Source organism: Solanum tuberosum, unplaced genomic scaffold (assembly GCF_000226075.1).
Source record: "Solanum tuberosum cultivar DM 1-3 516 R44 unplaced genomic scaffold, SolTub_3.0 scf00060, whole genome shotgun sequence".
NCBI lineage: Eukaryota > Viridiplantae > Streptophyta > Magnoliopsida > Solanales > Solanaceae > Solanum > Solanum tuberosum.
The window spans coordinates 611,525-637,305 of NW_006238985.1; the positions used below are offsets into that span (position 1 = coordinate 611,525).

The 25,781-nt window shown below is 33.2% G+C and overlaps 2 protein-coding genes and 1 long non-coding RNA gene across 3 annotated transcripts; 2 read left to right on the forward strand and 1 right to left on the reverse strand.

Annotated features, from left to right (window-relative positions):
- The first annotated feature begins 952 nt into the window (after positions 1–952).
- LOC102580368 (26S protease regulatory subunit 6A homolog) lies at positions 953–6,950 on the forward strand. Its single transcript, XM_006344617.2, has 9 exons — positions 953–1,175; positions 1,316–1,432; positions 3,405–3,512; positions 3,716–4,099; positions 5,239–5,357; positions 5,531–5,618; positions 5,807–5,926; positions 6,049–6,189; positions 6,536–6,950. The coding sequence occupies exons 1-9, from the start codon at positions 1,059–1,061 to the stop codon at positions 6,611–6,613; spliced, it is 1,272 nt and encodes a 423-aa protein (XP_006344679.1). The 5' UTR covers positions 953–1,058; the 3' UTR covers positions 6,614–6,950.
- An 8,619-nt stretch (positions 6,951–15,569) lies between these two features.
- On the reverse strand, positions 15,570–17,768 carry LOC107060111 (uncharacterized). Its single transcript, XR_001473147.1, has 3 exons — positions 17,661–17,768; positions 16,269–16,341; positions 15,570–16,176 (listed from the first exon to the last, which is right to left on the reverse strand). It is a non-coding gene; the product is annotated as an uncharacterized lncRNA (long non-coding RNA).
- A 581-nt stretch (positions 17,769–18,349) lies between these two features.
- Positions 18,350–20,473, forward strand: LOC102577554 (P23 tumor protein-like). Its single transcript, NM_001288253.1, is given in 5 exon segments — positions 18,350–18,437; positions 19,468–19,541; positions 19,661–19,789; positions 19,876–20,033; positions 20,165–20,473. Coding segments are annotated over 5 exon segments (507 nt in total). The 5' UTR covers positions 18,350–18,409; the 3' UTR covers positions 20,283–20,473.
- The last annotated feature ends 5,308 nt before the right edge of the window (positions 20,474–25,781 follow it).

A 25,781-nucleotide genomic window follows, 5' to 3' on the forward strand; every position in this document is an offset into this window, starting at 1 on the left:
AACGAAGTGGTAAACTAGGTATCATGAGAGAATATTATTTAATCAATGGAAAAAGTTGAAATTCGAACAACAAAAATTGCAACAAAAAAAGTATAGTTTTGCCTTTAAAAGTTTCAAACTTTTTTTTTTTAGTTAACTAGATATTATTATTAGCAAAGAAGCTTAAGTAACATTACAAAATAAGGGAATAGTACTAATCCCGTTATATATTGTAGCATTGGTTGCTATGAAATTACTATTATGAGTCAAAATTTCCCTTGCAAACGTAGTTCCTAGTATATCTGCCCAAGCTTTGCGAACATCAAAGCAACTTGCAAAACTCTTGTGCGATCAAATAATTGCTTCTTGGCCCCTTTTCTTGGCTAAGAGGTCAACTACTTTGTTTTGTTATGTTTTCTATAGGTATGTGAGAGTTTTGGATCTTCCAATAGTTACATCAATGATCTGCATTCATGAATTATAGAGCTATAAAATTTGTTATCATTATTAATAAAATGTATTATCTCGATTAAGTTTGTGGAGATTTCCAAAGACATCAAGTTATTATCTTTTGCAATCTAAGTCTCTGCATAAGAGGTAATAATTTCATTAGAGTATTAATACTACTTGAAATACCCTTCATAAAGCCTAGTATCCAATCACCTCTATTATTACGTATAAGTCCTCCAATACCCTCTGCACAATGTTAGAGTTTCACCTTTAAAAGGTCATGTATTACAATACATTATATTGGAGTTCCACCAGGAGAAAAAAATTTGGACTCCAAAGCAATTTCTTGTTTTAGGTAATGATATTTATCTTTTATCCATTTTTTAAAAATTTGCCCTAGGCTTTTTTGCTTTCTGGCGGGCCGAAAAGGTACTGGGCCAATAATGGGCCAGTACCAACAGCATTGAGACGGCCCATGTAACAATATTTTTCTTGGAGAAGAAGACTGCAAATATTGGCATCCAAAAAGAAGAGAATATAAAGCTTTTCGACTGTACAAGCCTACACAGATCGACTCCTTCTCACCAATTTCTGCCCGGAATCCCATACAAACACAATCTCTGTCGACGATGGCAACGCCGATGGCTGAGGATAGCAACTTCGAAGATGACCAGCTCCATGCTATGTCCACTGAAGATATTATTAGGGCTTCACGCCTTCTTGACAATGAAATTCGAATCATAAAGGTTCCGATCTCTCTTATTTTACCCTAATCACAGTTATCATGAGTTATTTTGTGTTTGTTGAATGTTTTGTTTTGTCTATTTGTATCAATTTGGGGCTTTACCGAGGAGATTGACTAATTGACTTGAATGGTGAATTATAGGAAGAGCTGCAGAGGACGAATCTAGAGTTGGATTCATTCAAGGAGAAGATAAAGGAGAACCAAGAAAAAATTAAGCTCAATAAGCAACTTCCTTACTTGGTCGGCAACATTGTTGAGGTGAGTAATTAGGTTTTCCTCAAATTAGTATCCCTCTTGCTTCGACGTCTATTTTAGCAAGTGATATTTACACAATAGGAAAAAAAGAATTTTATTTTTAGAAAATGAAGCTCAATAAGCAACTTCGTTATCAGTTACTTGATCGGCAACAAGTTGAGATGAGTAATTAGGTTTTCATCAATGAGTATCTTTCTTGTTTTGACGCCTATCTTTAGCAAGAGTGTAGTGCAGAGAGGGTTTAGGACGTCTTTGAATATTGGGATTGACTACATTGAACTTGAAGCCTGCTGTGCAGTAAGTTTATGTACCACATCATGCTTTTTATTGTGTATTCAGCATACATTTCACAGGGCTTATATATTCTTGGCTTTCAAAGAATGTATTTTTATCCCCTCATGATGGCAGAGTATAATGAGTAACCCTTGTTGTAGGCAGGAACTTTAGATTATGGGATAGTGACAAGTACCAATAGTGCTATTACAGAAGGTGTGTGGGTCTTTGGTTGCACAAAAATAGGACGAGGAATTTGGGTAATTCATTAGCAATTGTTTCATCAACAGGAAGAGTACTGTAACATGCTAAATTTTCAATGCCAGAAGTAAGATGTTAAGAATTTACAAAAGTAAAAAATGGAGGTTTCTGAGGGACTCAAAGGAACAGCTTCTTTGTGATGATATCTCAAGTATAAAAGAATTGTTGGATCGGTCCTTGCTCCTAGTCACTTTATAAGTTGATTTGAAACATCTCTTGTGCTACGGCAAAAGAATTTAGTAGTTCGCAACTTTTAGGATGTGTTTCGGTACCTGACTAAATATATATATCTTTTGTTTGGAATAATTTAATGTCGCGAAATAATTTTCTCTATAACACGGACTATCGACGAACTAACATTCTAAAGATGCATATATTGTTGTGGATTTTAGTTGGAGCATATATATATATATATATATATATATATATATACACGGACTATCAACAAACTAACATTCTAAAGATACATATTGTTGTTGATTTTATTTGAAGCATTTTCTTGTTCAATTAGTTGAAGAGTTCGCGGAAAAATTAATTGAAGTGTCAATATATATATATATATATATATATATATTTGGAATAATTTAATGTCACGAAATAAATTTCTCTATAACTCGGACTATCGACAAACTAACATTCTAAAGATACATATATTGTTGTTGATTTTATTTGAAGCATTTTCTTGTTCAATTAGTTGAAGAGTTCGCGGAAAAATTAATTGAAGTGTCAATATATATATATATATATATTTGGAATAATTTAATGTCACGAAATAAATTTCTCTATAACACGGGACTATCAACAAACTAACATTCTAAAAGATACATATTGTTGTTGATTTTATTTGAAGCATTTTCTTGTTCAATTAGTTGAAGAGCTCGCGGAAAAATTAATTGAAGTGTCAATATATATATATATATATATATTTTGGGAAATAATTTAATGTCACGAAATAAATTTCTCTATAACTCGGACTATCGACAAACTAACATTCTAAAGACTACATATATTGTTGTTGATTTATTGAAGCATTTCTTGTTCAATTAGTTGAAGAGTTCGCGGAAAAATTAATTGAAGTGTCAATATAAGTATAAAAACTGCATTTTTGGGAGGGTATAGATGGGAAAATATGTATCTCTAGTCCATCCTCCTATTTCTGTTTCTTTTTTTTTTTTTGTGAAGAAAGAAAATAGGAGGATGATCAAGAGAAACATAATTGGGCAGGACAGAAGGAAATGACCATTATGCTTCCTTTTCTTCAGTGCTTGAATCTGTTTTTCAGTAGATTGAGGTCTTATGTTTCATAACACATTGAACTGTGAGGATGCAAATTTTGAATTTCTTTGCGTTTTTGTTTTGGGGTATTAGGAATATGGGTTCATGGAAGTAGTAGTAGGGAAGTCTAGCTTTGAGGAACTCATTTATTTCCGGTCTTTTTCAGATTTTGGAAATGAATCCTGAAGAAGAAGCTGAGGAGGATGGTGCAAATATTGATCTCGACTCACAAAGGAAGGGCAAGTGTGTTGTACTGAAAACATCCACGCGCCAGGTAAGGTGTCAAATTATAGGATTACATCATTTGCTTCTAGGTGTTTATTGTCGGTGTTACTATCCAAAATTCCCTTCATCTATTTCTCTTGAATGGAATTGGTGATCTTGTGCTTTATCCTTCTACCACATCTTTTTTGGGTTATACACTGTTTAGATGCTAAAGTTCTTTTACTAATTGAATTCTTTTATTGCCATTTGTAGACAATTTTCTTGCCTGTTGTTGGTCTTGTTGATCCTGACAACTTAAAACCTGGTGATCTGGTTGGAGTAAATAAAGACAGTTATTTGATATTGGACACCTTGCCATCTGAATATGATTCTCGGGTAAAGGCAATGGAAGTTGATGAAAAGCCAACTGAAGACTACAATGATATTGGAGGCTTGGAGAAACAGATTCAAGAACTTGTTGAGGCAATTGTGCTGCCTATGACACACCAAGAACGGTTCCAGAAATTAGGTGTTCGTCCCCCAAAGGGAGTCCTTTTGTATGGGCCTCCTGGGACTGGGAAAACCCTGATGGCTAGAGCCTGTGCTGCACAAACAAATGCTACTTTTCTTAAGCTAGCGGGACCTCAGCTTGTGCAGGTAGATCATCTTCGACGTTTGATCCTATTGTGATTAGTTGCACTAGATTTGTACGAAATTGAACTCTCTTTTGCTCTATGGTGGGAACCTAGTTTTCCCTCTTTTCATTGTTCCTGGCAATTCTAACTAAGAGCTGCTGCAAAGTACACTTGTCTTTTTTTAAGTACATATATTAAAATTTTAATATATAAGATGGGTCTCTACTTGAATATGTATGAAACCGGAGGATTAATCTAGAGAAAATGATAAAAATGGTCCTTTATATCTGGGGTTAGCTCTAAAATCATCCTTCTTATTTACCACTGAACATGTGTAGTCCTTTAACTTTACCAAAAGGGAGCGTTGGTGGTCTCTGTTTAGTTTTAGGTAAACAGCTCTAACAGACCCTGTGTTAATCGTCTTCAAAAGCGAAATTTTAGTTCTTGTTTTTAACTTATGATCGTGTAATTAAGCGCGTAGTAGTTTATTACATTTGTTAGAATAGGAATAGGTTTAACCAATCCTATTAGAATAGGAATAGGTTTATACAATCCTATTAGAATAGGAATAAGTTTATACAATCCTATTAGAACAGGAATAGGAATAGAAATAGAAATAGGAATACTAAATAGTATCCTACTTGGTAAAGGATTGTATTCTAGGGTCTATAAATAGGGTCTCAATGTAATAATGTAAACAACAACAATTCAATAATATTCTTTTCCAATATTTCTCACAGTAACAACCTTTTCTTAGTTTGCCAACTATAAGGATACCCATATATCAGTGAGAAACAGTCCTGTTTACTGCCTTTAGGTTTAAGAAGAATATGTATCTCATGGTATGAATTTCAGAAATCTGCAAGAACATGAGGTTAAAAGTTCTTGTTTTTTGGCTTAGAAGGTTTTACTTTCGCAACACACAGAAAACCCATATCCTGTTGCCTTTACTGTCGTCCACCCATTCTGTGAAAGTTTGTCATAACACTTTAAACAGGTTCTTCCTAAAAATTTCTTTTCCAATATTTCTCACAACATTATTGTTTGGCTTTCTAAAGTTAGCAACCAACTACTGCATGGGAACTTTTACAATTTTCTTAAGTTGCAATTTAAAGTAATTGACTCAAATATGCTGCTGATCAATGCCTGTTCTAACTTTAGATGTTCATTGGAGATGGAGCAAAGCTTGTTCGTGATGCTTTCCAGCTGGCAAAAGAGAAATCACCTTGCATAATTTTCATTGATGAGATTGATGCTATAGGCACAAAGCGTTTTGATAGGTACTATATCTTTGTTTTCCATTGCTTATATATGTGCTTAACCTTGCATGCCCATAATATCTTCAGTCTCGGTGCATACTGGTTAAGGTCTTAAGGAGTAGCGTGTGCTTGCAAAAAATGAAACTGATGTGTGTGCTGATTCTTCTCTTACTGCATATGTTGTTCTCTTGCAGCGAAGTTAGTGGGGATCGAGAGGTCCAACGAACTATGTTGGAGTTACTTAATCAGCTTGATGGTTTTAGCAGCGATGATCGGATTAAGGTTCTGTTCTACTTAAACCCATTATATATACATTTTTTTCTTACTTCGTGGTTCGTTGATCACAATATTCTGTTCTTGTTGGTTTCTTGATTTGAGCTACACAACTGCAAAACCTAAAATAAAGTGATCTTTGGTATTCTGGTTTTTACATTTTCATGAATTGTTTTGGTTTCTTTCCTTCACTTCAGGTGATAGCAGCAACAAACAGAGCTGATATTTTGGATCCTGCTTTGATGCGATCTGGTCGTTTGGATCGTAAAATTGAGTTCCCCCACCCCACAGAGGAAGCCAGGGCTCGGATCCTGCAGGTGGGTATTCTGCCATAACATATATCATTTCTTTTCATTCCCTTGCCTTGTTAGCTAACACGAAATGAGTTCTTGAGTATTTCGCTTTAACATATGAGGATTCTTTGCTGGAACTACTGCAGATCCATTCCAGAAAGATGAATGTTAACCCAGATGTTAACTTTGAAGAATTGGCTCGGTCGACAGATGATTTTAATGGGGCACAGTTGAAAGCTGTATGTGTTGAGGCAGGCATGCTAGCACTCCGTCGCGATGCCACTGAGGTCTCTATTCTCTATTCTGCTTCCTGACGGTTACATAATTTTTGAACTCATGAGTCACAATGAGATTTAGACTTTTACTTTGGTTTAATCAATAATCTGTATTATATATAAAAACCTAATTAAATTGAACTGGCCTGTTAAGTCTGCCCTTTTTGCAGTTTAACGGTGATTAATACGGGTGATGATCTTGTATTCCATCACAAAAAATGTGTTATGATCTCTAATACCTTTCTCCATATGATTAAGTTTGTGCTGTGAGAACTAATCAACTGTGCGAAAATAAAACCCCATACTTTTTATGGTTGGCAAGCTGGATAGCACTAATTCTGTCTCCAACCTCTTGCAGGTAACTCATGAAGACTTCAATGAAGGTATCATTCAAGTTCAAGCCAAGAAGAAAGCCAGCTTAAACTACTATGCCTAAACTTGCTGCAGGTGCCATGGCAAGCAGCTTTTAGCTTTTCAAAGTTGAACATGGCTACTCCATGCCACACCCCAAACCCCTTTCAGTATCCCTCCTCTTCTTTCTTTCTGGCCCGGTAGGGGGTGGGGATAGAAGCTTTGCACATTAGCCTCTGTGCAATTCTTGCTTGTTGATTACTGATATCAAAGGTGTCTGGTAGTATGTGGATCTCTTCTTGAATTTGTTCATTTGTATACTTTCCTGCTGTATGACTTTAATGACCTAGAATAGCCTTGAGCTATGTTGGCAATTGAGATTGGTTAATTGGAACTTGATCTTTAGTTTTGGACAATAGCTACCCAAAATAATATCCTGTCTTATATGTGTTTGTGACTGGGGATGACTTAGTTGCAGCTCCAACCTTGTTTGTTGTGTTGTGGCACACCTGAACCTGATAGGAAAATTCACCAAATTGGTCTAGTGATACCAGCAATCTTCTAAGAGGCTGGTTCCCATACCCCTTTTTATCAAGAGGGACTCAGACCTGTGTTTTGACCACCTAACCTCTATAGGAGACTCTGGTTCTGGAGGTCACACAGACCAAACTAACCCTTAGTTCTTTGGTTTTTCTTAATTAAAATGCAATGTTACAATTATTATTAATGTATCGAAAATGAGGCAAAAAATTGTCAACCGTAGTAACATGACTTGACGAGAAGGCAGGTTTACTAATTTAAGCGCACAACTTTCCGCAATATCAATTTTGCAGTACGATTATTAGTGACATTGGTGGTGGTGTTATGAAAGAAACCAGTTTTTTTGGGAAAAGTTTCTTCGAATAACTGTCATATTGTAATATCGAAGTAAGATGGACTTATATATCAAGGGAGCAAATTCCAGATAAAAGATTCTTTTAAAAGAACAAAAATAAATATACCTATTGAAGAAGGAATCAAATTGTTCTTGTTCCATCTAAAACTATTCTTAAACGTAAAAAAAAAAAAAAGACTTCTCAAGAATAAATATAGGTTTCAAGGGTTATACATTTTCCCAAAATTTGTCCAATATTGATTACATTATACATACTAGCATTCAAAGATTAAATAAGCGTGTCAATATTTAACATTGGGCACGGTTTTTCTTCTTTTTTTTTTCCTTGTCGGTGTCCACTAATTGTATTGAAGTCTGATTAATTCTCCTCGTTCCTTTTACCTATGCCATGATGCTCATGGACAGCCTATCTCTAATTGGATTTCCTTATCTTTCTTCTTCAAATTACGAGTTGAGATTTGGGGAGAGTGAATAGGACAGGGTGGTGGATGATGTAAAGGAAGGGAAGGCTCATCCCGTGCTACCTATTTGAGGAAAGGGCTTCGTATCTAAGAGTTTTGGATTTGCGTTGTGTAAGACCCACACGGGGAAAGCGCTTTCTTGCTAATATTTTTTCATATTCAAGACTTGAAATCAAGACTTCTATTAAAATTATTGCTTACACTCTTGGTTCTAATTCATTTAACACACTTTCAACTTTAATCCTCTCAAACAAATGTCACATTTTATAAAATTTCAAGAGAATCTTTTATTTTCTAATTAACTAATTTACTAAGGGGCCGTTTGGTTGCTGGTTAGAGTTATGCAGGTATTAGTAATGCAAGTATTAGTTATGCATGTATTAGTAATGCAGGTATTAGTTATGCAGAGTTTAATAATTTTTTTGGGTGTTGGTTTGTTATATTAAAAATTAATAAACATTATATACTTTGTTAAAAATAAATTATTTGTTATTGTTATATCTTAGACCTTTCTTGCCGTTGTATTTTTATTTATTTTCTACATTTTGCTTAGGCAATATTTTGGACAGAAACTTAAATGCCACATTTTTCAACTTCCTCATATAGTTGAACCGATGTATATATATGACACGTGTTAACACGGGACCAATATTGTAATAGTTGAAACTTATGGTTATGCTAGTACATATAATTCTGTGTACATATTACAAAAATAGATAAATATAAGTTAGCATTTGAGCAACACCACATACTAATGCTAGATATTATATTTGGAGCCTTTACTTCAATAATCTATAATATAGAAATGAGGAAGTTTGTTTTTTTCTATTTGATGAAGGAGATCATATTTACAAAAGTCTTGGCAAGAACTAGTGGAAGCTCCAGAGCTTACTTCAAGCAATGTCATTGATATGCACATTGATAGATATGGCTTACTTCCAATGGCAAGAACCATTACTTCCAACAAAACAATCTATTGTTGGACACTATCCTCAACAATTATCGACATAGACAATATCCTCAACAATTTGAATGTCTACTTAATTTTCAAAATATAATGGAGTACATTCCCCACCTAGTGGGATTTCACTGGGTATGTTGTTGTTTGTTGTTGTAATAATGGAGTACATTAAATCTAAATTTCAGTTTCGTCATACTAAATAATTCATTCAGTTACAATTTTCACATACTGCCATATCCTAAAATTGAGAGTTCATTTTTCAAGCAACAAAATAGTGACAAAATAAATTTTATAAGATGAAGAATACAACAAATCTAACATATACCATTGAGACAAACCTGAAATTCTAGTACCGTTGCCTCACGGAATCAAACTAGACCCACCTTCATTAAACATGAAAGAAACTTATATAATTCATTGTTAAATTATATAAACTGGCACATAAAACATAGGCAAAATAAAACTTAACTATGCCATGGTTATACCTTACAAAGTAGCTACACCAAAAACCATTCAAAGGTTTAAAGTTTATCATCAATGATCAGTCATACCATAGTGTAACGATCAAGCTCATTGATGCTTAAAAAGCACTCCATGAACTTTGTGTTGCTCCAGCTGATACACTAGGTTCCCCTTGAGCAATTTGATCTTCTTTTTTTAGCTGGAGCATCATCTTCTTCGACAACAATAATAGGAAATTCAAAACACATGTTATTAGCAACTTCTTGAGCTTCAATTCTTTCTATTTCTTGAACACCAACTTCTGGACCCCTCGGCAGATTGTTTAGTAGCTCCATCCTTGCGAAATATCTCTTCCCAATCAGCAAATAATGGCCATTTTTTAAATGTCATTGATTTGGCATATGGATCCACCTAAGAAAAAAAAGAAACAAGTATATGAAGTAACTGATAATATTCCAAAGACAGAGATTATAATTCAACCAAGAGAAAATATAACTAACTAGCTTTAGTTTGCTAATAATATAAACAATTGTAAATCACCTTTATGAAGTCATCTCAAGCTTTTGGATCGTCAACCAAGATAGTTCCATCGTTGTATCGAATTCCTAAGCCACTTCGACTTTTTACCAACGATAGGATCATATAATACTTTTTCCACCCTCTTATTTTTGAAAAACATATGTGGTAGAGCTTGCAATCCACAATTAGGATGACAAACAATCATGTGTTGTTCAAGTTCCATCAAATATCCATGTTTAAAGGTTCCATCATCTTCTTTCCAATCATTAGCACACAACTTTTTTAATCCATCAACTAGAGTGAGTTCCTCTTCTTGAGTCCACACCCTTGCCCTTTTTTGAGACATGTCAGACCTTCTTTTAGTGGGACTGCCAATTTTAATCTATTAGAATGTAAAAAATCATAATTTATACTAACTTATGATTCACTACAAAAGTATACTAACTTATTTTCACATATATTGCATTTGTCTCTCACCAAATTTACAAGAGAAAAAAAAAACAATAGTATAAGAAGAAGACGAAAGCATAAGAAAAGGCTAAGATTTCAAAAAGTTTCTAACCTCAAAGAAAGAATTTAGATTGAGCGTTCTTCAAGATTTGCCTCTTAGAAGATAATGAAATTGTAGATCTATAAAAATGCATATAATGTATCTGATTGTATTTAATTAGAAGTAATGAAGGGTCACCATTATCTATCTACCATACACAATTGAAATGGTCAGCATTGGAGGTAATAAATTCATCCATCATTTGGTTAGAAATGGAAGATTAATGCAATTCTAAGAAGTGAATGACAATTGAATGGTAATCATGTTATGGATTCTGAAGTAAGACTTTGAGCAACTAATGACACAAATAGGCTTACCAGATTTTAGAATTGTTGGAAAACCATTTGGACTAAATTTCCAAGTTAAAACGTCTAATTGCACAAACTTAAAACGAAAGCCTTGAAACCTAAACCAGACATCCTACTAGACCAAAAATTACCTTCTGGATCTAACCGCGCTGGCGGAATTCTCATCCGATCACTTTTACTAAGAATATTGACTGAAGTTGAACTTTGAGTAAATTTCCAAGTTAAAACGCCTAATTGCACAAACTCAAAATAGAAGCCTCGAAATCCAAACCAACCATGCTACTAGACCAAAAATGACCTTCCAAACCTATCCGTGCTGACGGAATTCTCATCCGATCACGTTTTACCAAGAATATTGAATGTAGTCGAACTTTGACTAAATTTCCAAGTTAAAACGCCTAATTGCACAAACTCAAAATGGGAGCCTCGAAACCCAAACCAACCATCCTACTAGACTAAAAATGACCTTCCAGATCTAACTGCGCTAACGGAATTCACATCTGATTACCTTTTACTATGAATATTGACTGAAGTCGACCTTTGACTGAATTTCCAAGTTAAAACACCTAATTGCACAAACTCAAAATGGAAGCCTCGAAACCCAAACCAACCATCCTATTAGACCAAAAATGACCTCCAGACCTAACCACGCTGACGGAATTCTCATCTGATCATGTTTTACCAAGAATATTGAATGTTGTCGAACTTTGACTAAATTTCCAAGTTAAAATGCCTAATTACACAAACTCAAAATGGGAGCCTCGAAACCCAAACCAACCATCCTACTAGACTAAAAGTGACCTTTTGAATCTGACCGCATTGATGAAATTCTCATACGATCACATTTTACTAAGAATATTGACTGAAGTAGAACTTTGACTAAATTTCTAAGCTAAAACGCCTAATTGCACAAACTCAAAATGGAAGCCTCAAAACCCAAACCAACCATCCTACTAGACCAAAAATGACCTACCATATCTAACCGCGCTAACAAAATTCTCATCCGATCATGTTTTACCAAGAATATTGATTGAAGTTGAACTTTGAGTAAATTTCCAAGTTAAAATGCCTAATTGCACAAACTCAAAATGGAAGCTTCGAAACGCAAACCAAACATCCTACTAGACCAAAAATGACTTTTTGGAGCTAACCGCGCTGACAAAATTCTCATATGATCACGTTATACCAATAATATTGACATAAATCAAACTTTAACTAAATTTCAAATATCTTGGTAAAATGTGACCAGATGAGAATTACGTCATCTCGGTTAGCTCCGGAAGATCATTTTTAGTCTAGTAGGATGATTGGTTTGGGTTTTGAGGCATCCATTTTGAGTTTGTGCAATTAGGCGTTTTAACATGGAAATTTAGTCAAAGTTTGACTTTAGTCAATATTCTTAGTAAAACGTGATCGGATGAAAATTACATCAGTGTGGTTAGATCCGAAAGTTCATTTTTGGTCTAGTAGGATTTTTGGTTTGCATTTTGAAGCTTCAATTTTGAGTTTGTGCGATTAGGCGTTTTAACTTGGAAATTTTTTCAAAGTTCGACTTCAGTCAATATTCTTGGTAAAACGTGATCGGATGATAATTCCGTTAGTGCAATTACATCCGAAAGGTCATTTTTGGTCTAGAAGGATGGTTGGTTTGGGTTTCGAGGCTCCCATTTTGAGTTTGTGCAATTAGGCGTTTTAACTTGAAAATTTAGTCAAAGTTCGACTACATTCAATATTCTTGGTAAAACGTGATCGGATAAGAATTCCATCAGCGCGGTTAGGTCTGGAAGGTAATTTTTGGTCTAGAAGGATGGTTGGTTTAGGTTTCGAGGCTTTCATTTTGAGTTTGTGCAATTATGCATTTTAACTTGGAAATTTAGGCAAAGTTCAACTTCAGTCAATATTTTTAGTAAAAAGTGATCGGATGAGAATTTCGTTAGCGCGGTTAGATCTGTAAGGTCATTTTTGGTCTAGTAGGATGATTGGTTTGGGTTTCGAGGCTTTCATTTTGAGTTTGTGCAATTAGCCGTTTTAACTTGAAAATTTAGTCAAAGATCGACTTCAGTCAATATTCTTTATAAAAAGTAATCGGATGAGAATTCCTTCAGCTCAGTTAGATCCGAAAGGTCATTTTTGGTCTAGTAGGATGGCTGGTTTGAGTTTCGAGGCTTTCGTTTTGAGTTTGTGCAATTAGGCGTTTTAACTCAAAAATTTACTCAAAGTTCGACTTCAGTCTATATTCTTGGTAAAAAGTGATCGGATGAGAATTTCGTCAATATGGTTAGATCCGGAAGGTCATTTTGGTCTAGTAGGATGGCTAGTTCGAGTATCGAGGCTTTCATTTGGAGTTTGTGTCATTAGGCGTTTTAACTTGGAAATTTAGTCCATCTGGCAAGCCTATTTGTGTCATTAATTAGTTGCTCAAAGTCTAACATGATTACCATTCAATTGTCATTCACTCCTTAGAATTGCATGAATCTTTCATTACTAACCAAAGGACGGATGGATTTATTACCTCCAATGCTGACCATCTCAATTGTGTATGGTAGATAGATAATTGTGACCCTTCATCACTTCTAATTAAATACAATCAGATACATTATGAGGAATAGATAACTGTTGTAGATAGATAGCTGTAACCTTTATCAGAATCACTTTATTTCCATTCTTTACTTGAAAGTGCATTAGTTGCTCTTTAAAATGTTAATCTGTTACTTTCACCAACTATCAATCCAAATCCTTGTCTTTGTCACAATTACTATAGTTTGTCTGCCACTTCCAACCTGGTAGTGCTGCAATAATGATGTGATATTCTTTAATTTAGAGCACCTCAACTACGTGACTATACAAATTAAGCTAAATGAGAAAGCATTCATGAGGAAATAATTCACTCACACATAATTCATTGTTAAAATATTAGACACATCTTTATTTAAAGTGAATGAAACTTACATAATCCATTGTTCAATTACAAAAGCTGGCACATACAACAAAGACATACAATTACATTTTTTTCAAAAGAAGTCTCCTATTTTTGTAACATTATCCTTCCATGACAAACACCAAGCTTCAAAAGTTGAATACCAGCCCCAATAACATATAATCACTTGACAAAATAGCATCTGAGTACTTTGTATTTTTGACTGGATCTTTGTGATTACTCCAACTGCTGAATAATTTGCAAGAAAAGAAAATTTCAATACAGTCTCGGAGAAGAAGGAATTAAAAACACCTTGGAGAAGATGAACTTACCGTTTGGGTCAGCGTTTTGAGCAATCTGAAGAGCATCTGAGTTGGCTACTTACAAAAACACTAATGTTGAACCAAATCATGCATTTGTTATACAAAAACAACTTACTTTAAGCACACAATATTCACATATATGTACATTTGTGGACATTCTACTAGGTAACAAACAATCCTATTAAGGTTAAACCTTACAAAATAGCTACACAAAAACCATTCAGTGATTTAAAGCTTATCATTAATAATCATCCATATCATATTGTGATGTTCAAGTTCACTGATGCTTAAGAAGAATTCCATCATCTATATATCTTGAGTAATTCCCATTGTTGCCTGGACTCGTTCATCTGAGTTGTATATTTCAAATGCTGGGGATCCAATAATAGAAAATATCTTACCACGAATCTCAGATAGATCACGCTCTTCTAGCTTGTCAATTAAAGAAGCCATCCTTTTTATCATGACTTTCAGTGAATTGTTTCATCACCTCCATCAAACCTCTAAGAACAGTCTTATTATCATCTTCAGTTGTTTTTCTTTTTTTGCATCTACCTTTTTCGTTGACTTTAGAAGATGATGCTTTAAAACTATTACGTTGTTTCTGAGATTGATGGGTTTCACCTTTTTGAGTTATGAATGAACTTTGTGCTGCTCCAGTTGATTCATTAGGTTCATCTTGAGCAGTAAATGGACTTTATTTTGCTCCAGTTGATACATTGGGTTCCTCTTGAGCATCTTGATCTTCTCTTGTGCCTGAAGCATCATCTACGTCGATAACAACAATAGGAAATCCCACAGATGTGCCATTAGTAATTTATTGAGCTTCAATTCTTTCTATTTCTTCAACATCATCTTCTGGCCCTTCGGCAAACTTTCCAGTAGCTCTATCCTTGCCAAATATCTCTTCCCAATCAGCAAATAATGGCCCTTTTTTTAAGTTCATTGACTTGACATTTGGATCAACCTAAGAAAATAAAGAACAAGTACATGAAGTAATTGAAAATATTCCACATACAAAGATCCATTAACCAAGAGAAAATATAAGTAAGTAGCAATTCCCTAATGATTTAAAATAAATATAAATCACTTTTATCAAGTCATCCCAAGCTTTTGGATCATCAACTAAGATACTTCCATCACTATATTGGAATCCTAAACCAGTTCGACTCTTTAGCAATGATATTGTTGCATAACTCTTTTTCCATGCTCTTATTTTAGAATCAACTTGTGGTAGAGATTTCAATCCACAGTTAGAATGACGAGCATTTATGTAGTGTTCCAATTCCATTAAACATCCATGTTTAAAGGTTCCATTATCTCTTTTCCAACCATTAACACACAATTCTTTTAATCCATTTACAAGAGTAAGTTCCTCTTCTGGAGTCCATACCCGTCGAGATGAAGGTGTTGATTTTCTTGCCCTCTTTCTGGACGTGTTAGATGTTGCAGCAGTAGAACTAGCCATTTAAATATGTAAAATTATAAATGAAATCACAAGTAATACTAAGTTACAACTTACAAGTAAATTATTTCAATTATAACCAAATAAATTATAATACAACTTGATTGATCTGGGAAAAAAATAATGTGAAGACATATATACAAATTCACTACTTATATTAAAAAATAATAGATATACATTGAGATTCACTATTTGTCTGTACAGACAACAATATGAGACATACAAAAGATTGACCATTCGTTTTCACAAAATAATAAAAGCTATTACATTTTACAGTGAGCGGAAAACCAAAAACAAAAGTGCATAAGCACACCAAAAGTGACGACATAGTTTAAAATTATAAAAATTGATTTCCCAATCTTTCATTCCACATAGACTGAGCTAGTTCATCCCTCCAAGTGGTTCACTCATTAGATGTTTCAATTGTATTAATATTGTCATGTTCATGTTGATTCTCCATGTGGAATTCCATTTCCATATCTAATGGGTTAACTTTCATCTCTCTTCGAATGAAATTGTGTATCAAACAACATGCACTAATAATTCTATTGTGATCCTTAACCGAGTACCACGAAGGACTTCTAAGAATTTCCTAGCGTCCTTTTAATAGTCCAAATGCTCTTTCAATAACATTACACGCCCTAGCATGCTTCATATTAAAGAGCACTTCTCGACATCGAGGTGATAGATTGTCACCCTGCCAATCATTTAGCCAATATTTATATCCTCGGTACGGAAACAAAACCATTTCCATTTGTATATCCTCCATCGCACAAATAGTAGTTGCCTAAAAATGTAAACAATAATATAATTACTTTAAATATTATTCTATTTTGATGTAGTAGAAATAGACAAGGGTCTGTCTATTATTTAGCATACCTTGAGGTACTTTCAACCCATTTCTTCGTACAACAACATCTCGCAATACGCGACCATCAACGGTTGATCCCTCCTAACCAGGTAATACATAAATGAAGTTGAGATTTCTATCACAAACCCCCAAGACATTAGTTGCTATGTCTCCTTTTTGTGTTCTGTATCTTGGCTTATATATTGCTTCAACTCTAATGAAAATGTAAGTACCATCCAATGCACCAAGACAACCTTATAAGATAAATTCAACTCTAAATACTAAAGGACTATTAAAAATAAAAATACTTTCACCATAATATTTTAAGTTTGTTGTAGTAAATCAAATGTTAGATTGAAATTTACCTACCTTAAACCATTTCCATCGATCATCAGTATCATCTTCGAGCACCGGATTAGGTTTAACAAGTAACACTGGAGTTAGTTTAGAATAGTTCTTAGACATTCATTAAAGGCTCGACTTACACTCCACCCCGATCTAATATAATCAACTTTGACAGACCTGTTCTTCTCGTGATGAGCCAAAATATTTAAGAACATTGCTAATTTTTCAGTACTCGACATATTTTTACTATCAGTCAACCCTCTAATATTCTTGGCTAAGGAGGCTAAAATGTGAAAGGCATTTCTATCCATCCTAAGCTTGTCAATACATACAATATCATTGTCACGAATGAGAACATTTAGATGAGACAAGATTTTAGGAATTCTAGCACTCATACAATATCGAATGACCCGTCTATTTCTAGATTGGTTTCTTAATAACATGTTGTAAATAGCCATAAAAAAGCAAATAAGGACAATATACGAATGCACCACAATCTCCTCGAGGATCATAAAGCATTCAACATCGCACAATTGCTGAGAATCCATTTACACCTATTTTCCATTTAAAAATTGCAATATCATTATCAAATTGAATCCAAAAGAAAAAAAGTATCAATCATGTTACTTAACTAATTATTGTAGACACATTGTGATCATAGGAAGGTAATAGATGGTTTCACACTAGAGTGTTCAATTTTATTAAAAAAAAATGAAAAGTAACATTGAAAAACAGGTAAAATATTTATTTTTGTTTGGCTTCAATAGCTAGAATACTAATACTATTTTGTCGAACTGCAACTAACATGTTCATCTTTTGCAGTTTTAGAAGTTAAAACAACTAAACTTAATGAACCCATTTTTCAGAAAGCACGTTTTTGAACAAACAAAACAAAACCCACATCAAATTTGGGTGTACTAAAACATCAACCTAACTAGAAAATACTGAGAAGATCTAGAATTTCATTCATCTCTCATCAGATTAACAAGAGGAAAAACACAAAAAAGAGAAAATAGGAGGAGGAGAAGAAGAAAAAAAACAAGATCAGCCAAATTTTGAGTTTCAGAACTTCTAACCTCAAAGAAAGATCGCCATATTGAAAGTTTTTCAATCTATTTGCCGGAAAGATGAAGAGCCATTCTAGATCTACGGATATGGAGAGAGGATCTGAATGTTTATCTAAAAAGAAGTGGTGTATATTTGATTGAGAGTGAAGGGCAAAATTGTCAATTTATATTTTTATTCAAGTATTAGTTATTCAGGTATAACTTATTCCACTTTTACCCTGCATAAAATAATACATAGATTGACTCATAATTTAAACATGTATTAGTTATATGGTTTTCTAATTTTCTAACCAAACATACTATTATGTGTGTTGAATTTTATACTTTGACAAAAATATACTACCAAACATAATAAAGCTTATGCAACATTTTATATCTGAATAACTCAATCCTTATTCAGTAACCAACGGTTCCTAAAAAACTCTCACATGAATTAGAATCAACATATTTTGATTCTGGTTAGTAGCATAAAATGGTTGTGGGCTTGGGCAGTAGCGTAAAATGGACTTCGCTCCTGTTGTGACATGGTGCGGACTGCGGCGGCATTCAGAACCCTACTCAATTGGGATAGGCAATCACGTAATTCCGGATTGAAGTCGGGTTTATTTGGTCAATTTACCAAGCGCTCCAGCTATAAAGACGCCGTACACCACCCATAACCCTCCTTCTCGAGCCTTCACTGGTCCGTCGTTTTCTTCCTCTCTCTTCGTATCAATCATCCCTTTTAGAGAGAGAAAGCAAAAGGCTAATCTTCAACCATGTTGGTTTATCAGGATCTCCTCACCGGTAATCTTCTATCCTTCTTCAGTTTTCTAGTTTTTTTCTCGTTTCTGTCACACTCTTTGTTATATTTTGTGTTAAATTTTTGGTAGAAAGTTGTAATATTGAAGTTAGAGTAGTTTTGTTTCAGCACTCTGTTTAGCGAATCTTTCTTGGATGATTGGCGCTTGTTGATGATTCCGCTTTTGTTTTAGCAATTTTCTGTTTATTTGTTGTGTGATCTGAAGCTGTCAATACGACCTGGTTGATTTGTGACTGATGTTACTGACTATGTGGTCTGCATAAAGGCCCTAAACTATTAAGGCGGTGCAATCTCTTTTTTCTTTTTTTATTGGGAATTAAGAACTAGATCTACTAATCTGGATCTTATATTTTAACAGTCTTGTAGAGGATTTGATCTCAATGTTTTTTACCTTGCTTTATGATATAATATCATATATAAGAGCCGTATATGAGTAATTTGGATCCGTAAAGTTACATTGGTTGCTTCTAGTTTAGCTAGACTTGTGCCTTGTGTTATTTAGGAAATCCTAGTTTTATGTATCCGGTTACTGCAAATTTATGTAACAAACGCAAAAAGATGTCTTTTGCAAGGTCCCAAAAGTTGGAGGTCTCAAGTTCGAAACCTCTTGCCAGCAAAAGCAACGAGTTTGCCTTCTGGGTTGAGCATCGGGCATGTCTAGTGTGGGCTACCTCTCGTGTGGTGGTTTGGGATCTATTGATTAGGAGTGGGGTGGGTAGCGGTTGTGGGTTTCCCTTGTCATATAAAAAATAGTTCTGGTCCAATGAAACATCTTGAAGGCTATTTGAGTTACAGTAATCATAATTTAATCCATTAAAGTATTTATTGTTATGTGCACCTTCAAGTTGCTGTCTCTGTTTGATATGCGAAAATTCACTATTCATAGCTTGTTTGTAACTCTGTCTTTGGACATACTGTTGTTTGTGACTGTGGCTTTAAGATTTTTGTTTATGGCCCTTTCTTGGTATGGTGCTGTTCTTGAAAACTTAAAGCTCTTCAAAAAAAATATTGCAGGTGATGAGCTTCTCTCAGACTCATTTCCCTACAAAGAAATCCAGAATGGAATGCTTTGGGAAGTTCAAGGGAAGGTAGGGTCTCCAGTTAATTATTGCTCCCAAAATTTCCTTATATTAGCAACCAAATTTTTGTGGACTATCTATCTAGTCTATGTAAAAAGAGATAATGTGATGTGTTGGTTACATTACAGTGGGTTGTTCAAGGTGCCGTTGATGTAAACATTGGGGCAAATCCTTCTGCTGAGGGTGGAGGTGAAGATGAAGGTGTGGATGACCAAGCTGTCAAGGTTGTCGATATTGTTGACACTTTCAGACTTCAGGTTTGTATACATAGTTATGGAAATTTGAGTCAATTTTAACATACCTGTTAATTATATGTGAATAAATAACGGTTTGCTATTTGCAGGAGCAACCTGCTTTCGACAAGAAACAATTTGTTACCTACATTAAGAGATACATCAAGAACCTGACACCCAAGCTAGAAGGAGAAGCACAAGAAGCATTTAAAAAGAACATTGAATCAGCAACTAAGTTCCTTTTGTCAAAGCTCAAGGACTTTCAATTGTATGTCCATTTTCATATCAGTTTATGACGTTGTCTAAGCTAATTCCTTACCGAAGTTGAATGCGTTTTGTTTTTCCTTCTACATACTTGGCACCTTGAAATAGAAACTGATACTATGTGTGTGCTGGCAGCTTTGTTGGTGAGGGCATGCATGACGACAGTGCCCTGGTGTTCGCATACTACAAGGATGGTTCAGCTGATCCTACCTTTTTGTACCTTGCACCTGGCTTGAAGGAGATCAAGTGCTAGATGTCTGGTGGAGTGCTTCTGCTAGAAGTTTTGCATTGGAGTTTATGTTTCATGTAGTTTCAATATCTGGTCCTATTTGCTAATTTGTGTTTGTTTCTTCTAAACCTTGGTACTCGTTGTAACCAGTACCTGCAGTTTTTCTTCATTATAAAATCTTATTATGTGGGACAGCAAATGACCCTCTGATTGAATTGAAAGTGTTCTCTTCTATTGATTAGCAATTTTGTCTATTTGATTCAACTCTCTGAGGCCTTGCGAACTTGTCGCTCGTCTAGCTTTTAACATATATTTGATACGACCTGAACTTGTTGGTTCGTTGCTAATATAGCTTCTTTGCTTGTCATTTGTTGTTGAAAAAAATGGATGCCTAAAAGGAAAGGTCGATGCTTCATAATTATATGGATTGGGGAATCAAGGTATGTAAGCCTAAAATTTATTTTTCTGCCAAGGCTCGCCCACATGTTTCCCTTGGATGGATGAATGAAGTCTATGTCAAACATGCTAGAGAGGCTCAGTCGACCAAGAGAGGTGGTCACGTGTTCACTTATCATTTGATTAATGTGTTCTCGTGCACAAGATTGGTTTTGGTGACTCTCACTTGTTTTATGCTTGATACAGCAAAGCCGACCCTCATGTGTTTAAGCCCTCGTGTACAATAGGTGTTATGAGATTGGTTGCATATGCAATTAACATTCATAAGTGATTGGTTAGCAATATATCAGAATTCATGTATCAATATTGCCCTCGAGAATTAATTATTCAGTCGGTCAGTTGAATCTATATAAGACACAAGAATCCAAAGGCAATAATAATATTAATAATATATCATGTAATGAACAATCTTAAGACGTGTATAACGAGCTAAGAAAGACATGAGTTATGGTATCATATCTTACATGTGCTCGTCATATGTTGTTCTATCAGATATACGAGTACGTGTTGTATATATACTTGTATAGTTGGTGAGCTCTACTTCTACCTGGACTTAAACTGTGTCTAGTGCTATTTTATTGTACATATGCTTACAAAGTATGGGTATATCGAGACCTATCCCACCCATATAACGGTTGTTTAGTTTCATATTTTAGTAGAGATTTCGTCACTTGTCACATTAGACATGTGTTTCAATTAGGCCGATTGGCCTCCATCTCTGTATAAACAATTTTTTGTCAGTTACATCGCTTGTTCACAAATCACATGTTATATCACGTGTTATGATCCATCTGTAAAATACATCTTCATACGGTTCTTATCCGCCTCATCCAGGCTTGTGCCCTGGTACTTAATAAGTTGATTAACATTTCATTTAGGGGTTTTGTCATTTTATAAAGGGGAACTTTCACATATAGCCACTCAAAAATAGCCCAATTACTCTCCATAGCTATAGTTTGATAATTACAATTTGTATCTACATGTTATAGGGAGGAGAGAGCCGAGCGAGACTGGGAGAGAGAGAGAGAGGGGGCAAAGAGTGGGAGAAAGGTGAATTGCATATGTATATAGGTTAGATAATTATATATTATACATATGTATTTGTATTTATGGCAAGCAAGATTGGGAGAGGGAGGAGAGAGGCAAGCGAGAGAGGGCAAAGAGTGGGAGAGAGGTGAATTGTATATGTATATAGGTTAGATAATTGTATATTATACATATGCATTTGTATATATGGCGAGCGAGATTGGGAGAGGGAGGAGAGAGGCGAGCGAGAGAGGGCAGAGAGTGGGAAAGAGGCGAATTGTATATGTATATAGGTTAGATAATTGTATATTATACATATGTATCTGTATATTCTAGCGAATTATACATATACAAACATGGCTAATTATACAAACTCGAAGTCAGCCCGCGTAATTAATGTATAATGTTAGTCGTGAGTGGTAATTATAGCAAATTATAGCTATAATGAGTAATTAAATAGTATAAATTTACTTAACCGCGTAATTTTCCCTTTTATAAATGTATACAAATATAATAATATAATTATTATTATTATTATTATTATTATTTGTGTGAAAGAGGACCAAAATTGTTTTTATACGATTAACGAAAAATCTATTTTGTATAGTTCAAGAATATTTTTTTGCATTTTTCAGTTTTTCTTAAATAATAATTCCAATTCACAGTTTTTCTTAAATAATAATTCCAATTCACATTGTCTTTCATTTTTCACCTACCTCACAAAGCACTCATTCATGAAGATGGTCCACAACTGCACATACACCTATTAACTTCGAAAATTATATATATATAAATATGTATATATACGTTGAGATATGATATATGTTTTATTAGGCACTCAAAGATACAAAAACTATTTAGGTGTGTTGATTTAAACATTACAAAAGTTTAAAAATATTGAATAAAAAAAAGAGAATGACTAGTTTTGAACTTGAGACTTCATGGTGCAAAATGAACTTCAAAACCACCACTCCTCAAAGCAAATTATATCTAATAGATTCAATTTAGTTCATATTTATACGTTATTATATTAGTTTAGTATTTTTATGTTTAGTAAAATTATCATACAAATCATCATTGGGTGACATATTTTAACTAATGTGTATTAACCATTAATGGTGCACCCTTTGTCTTCAAATCCTCGATTCACCTCTCTCTCTCTATATATATATATAAAAGGACCTGAGCATGAATTCCCTCACAAAACGGAAACATCACGAATAGATATCATAATGAAATCAGTCGATCTCTTAATTATGAAGTTCTTTCGAAAAGTCATTATATTTTGATTTTTAATTCTAAAGTCATTGAACTATATGTTTATTGTTGGGTTCGAAAGTGATTAGGGCGTCATGCGGAAGCTTACAATTGCAAATCATATGATTAAATCAGACAACAAAGAAAAGTATCCTAAAGAAATATTATTGATATGATTTAGTCAAACGACCTACATATGATAAAACTAATATTAAAAAACATATAGATGTTTAGGAGAAAATCTCCTCATAAACAAGACTCTCTAAATCATTACATTGTGAATGTTATTGTGTTTTTGATATGAGAAGGGGGGTGTTCAATTTATAGATCTCCTAACTTTTCCTCTAAGGAAAGAATAAACCAAATATAAAATATATTTTTCTTTCATGGTAAAAATATTTATGGTAATGTTTTGTCTTTTCTTTTAGGAAAAAACAAACTTCAAATAAGATAAGAAAATCAGGGCAAAACCCTAACAAATCTAATCTTTTGGCTGAATTTTCTTGACAAAACTTGATATGCCTTCTTCGTATGCTTGATAATCTTGTTCTTCACAAAGTCTTCATCACTGTTGCTTGCCATGGTTAAAAATAAGGTTTAAAAAGTATGAGTTAAAAATGGTTTTAAAATATTTCACTTTTATTTTTAGAAATTGCAACAACAAGAATGTTGAAAATATGGTTGAAACTTCTTCTCCACATGTAGGTAGACAAAAATCTTCATTATCATTAAATTTGTTGCAAATTGATTTGAAACCACTTGAACCTGTCTTCACTCTTGTTCAACCATTGAATCATGTGCTATGATACCACTTGTTGGGTTATGAAGGTAAATAGGATGTCATGTGAAAGCTTATAATTTGCAAATCATATGACGATAAATTAGATGACAACTTAAACTATACTAAAAGACATAATATTAATTTATGATAGGACCAATTGGCATACATAATTAAGAACTAATAAAAAGAAAATATTAAAACTGTTGAGATAAAAATCTCCACATAAACAAAATTCTTAAAAGTCTACATTGTGGATGTTATTGTGTTCTACTATGAGAAGAGAGGTCTTCAATTTATAGATATCCTAACTTTTCCTCTAAGGAAAAAATAAACCAAATATGAAAAGTAATGTTTTTTTCATTTAGGAAAAAATAAACTTCAAATAAGGTAAGAAAATCATGACAAAACCCTAACATTTTTTTCCCTCAAAAAGTCACTCAACTTTAAACTCAAAATCTACTCAACGATATTTTATATACAAAGCCACTCAATCTATTTAGTTGATTTTTTTCATTAAAATTTGTTAGATATAAGTATTTATTTAGAATAAAAAAATTTAAAAATAATTTTCTTTTTTAGATTTATGGGTTTTTGTGTAGTCTATCTGAAGATTGATTTTGATTTATGGGTTTTTGTTACTGTTGATTTAAAAATTGTGATGATTCTTAGAAATAGATATCTTTTTACTTCTTAGAATTTTGACTTAAAATAAAAATTCTATATTAACAAATTTTAATTGAAATAATTAATTAAATAAATTGAGTGATTTAATAAGTAAAAATTTCTCGATTAAATAAAAGAAAGAGTGTATTACACACACTATTGAGGTGCATTTCTCAAATTAATAAGTGATAATTTTTGTATGATACTCATAATCCCAATATTTAAGTATGAAACTCAAAAATAGAAAATAATTTAGGTGTATTTTTTATACTTATCTCCTACTTTTAATGTTTGGCATTACCGCTAAAAACTGTTTATTTTTAGATGTACTTTTTTAAAATGGCTTTTTTAAAAAGTGCAATTTGTATTTGACTAATTCATTTGAAAAGTGATTTTAAAAGAAAATTGTGTTTGACTAATTTTAGAAAAAAAAATGTGTTTATGAGAGTCAAATTACAAAAAAAGGTAAGTGTCAATGTACTTTTAATATTAAGATTATTTTATAGAGAGGAACTATTTTAAATATCTATTACAAAAATTTTAATTAAAATATACATATTTAAATTTTCAATTAATATTATACATAAATGAATAAATATTAATATAATATTAACATGATGGTTTAATATAATTAAAAATATCAAGCAAAACAAATTTAAAAATCATTCCACAAATTAAACCACTATATATGAAAAATTCACCACAAAAATAAATAAAAAATTTCATATTTTTAATCCTACAAAAATATCGCTGTTACGTTTATTTCTAATTTTGTAAAAGAAAATGTAAAATAATATATAAAATATAAAATAATAATATATAAACATAAAATAAAATAAAATTTTATTATATAAAAACTAAAAAATAAAAATAAAATTCTTGAATGAAACTTAATCAAACTTATCAGATATGCTAATTAATTAATAATTGATATATTGATAAATATGTGGAAAAAATATTTTAGTCTTAAAAAAATAATTTTCTATTATTTTTTTTCAAGAAGCAAAATTTTTTAACTTCTTACCAACATTCCGAACGATAGAAAAATTATTTCTAATTTATTTAAAAACATTTTTAAGAATTTATCAAACTCTTAATTTTAAAAAAATAAAATTTTAGAGACATTTTTGACGTTCCAACCGCCATGTAAACGGGCTCTTAATCAAGGTAATTTTAATCCACCCTGGTGCGGACTGCGGCGGCCGAACCCTACAAAAAATGGGTCATGTAACTACGTAATTTTGAAATTTAAGTCGGTTTATTTTTAGATTATAAATACCAAATCCCACTCGGTTACAGCAATCCCGAATTCTCCGGTTATAAATACCCGTGTAACGCTC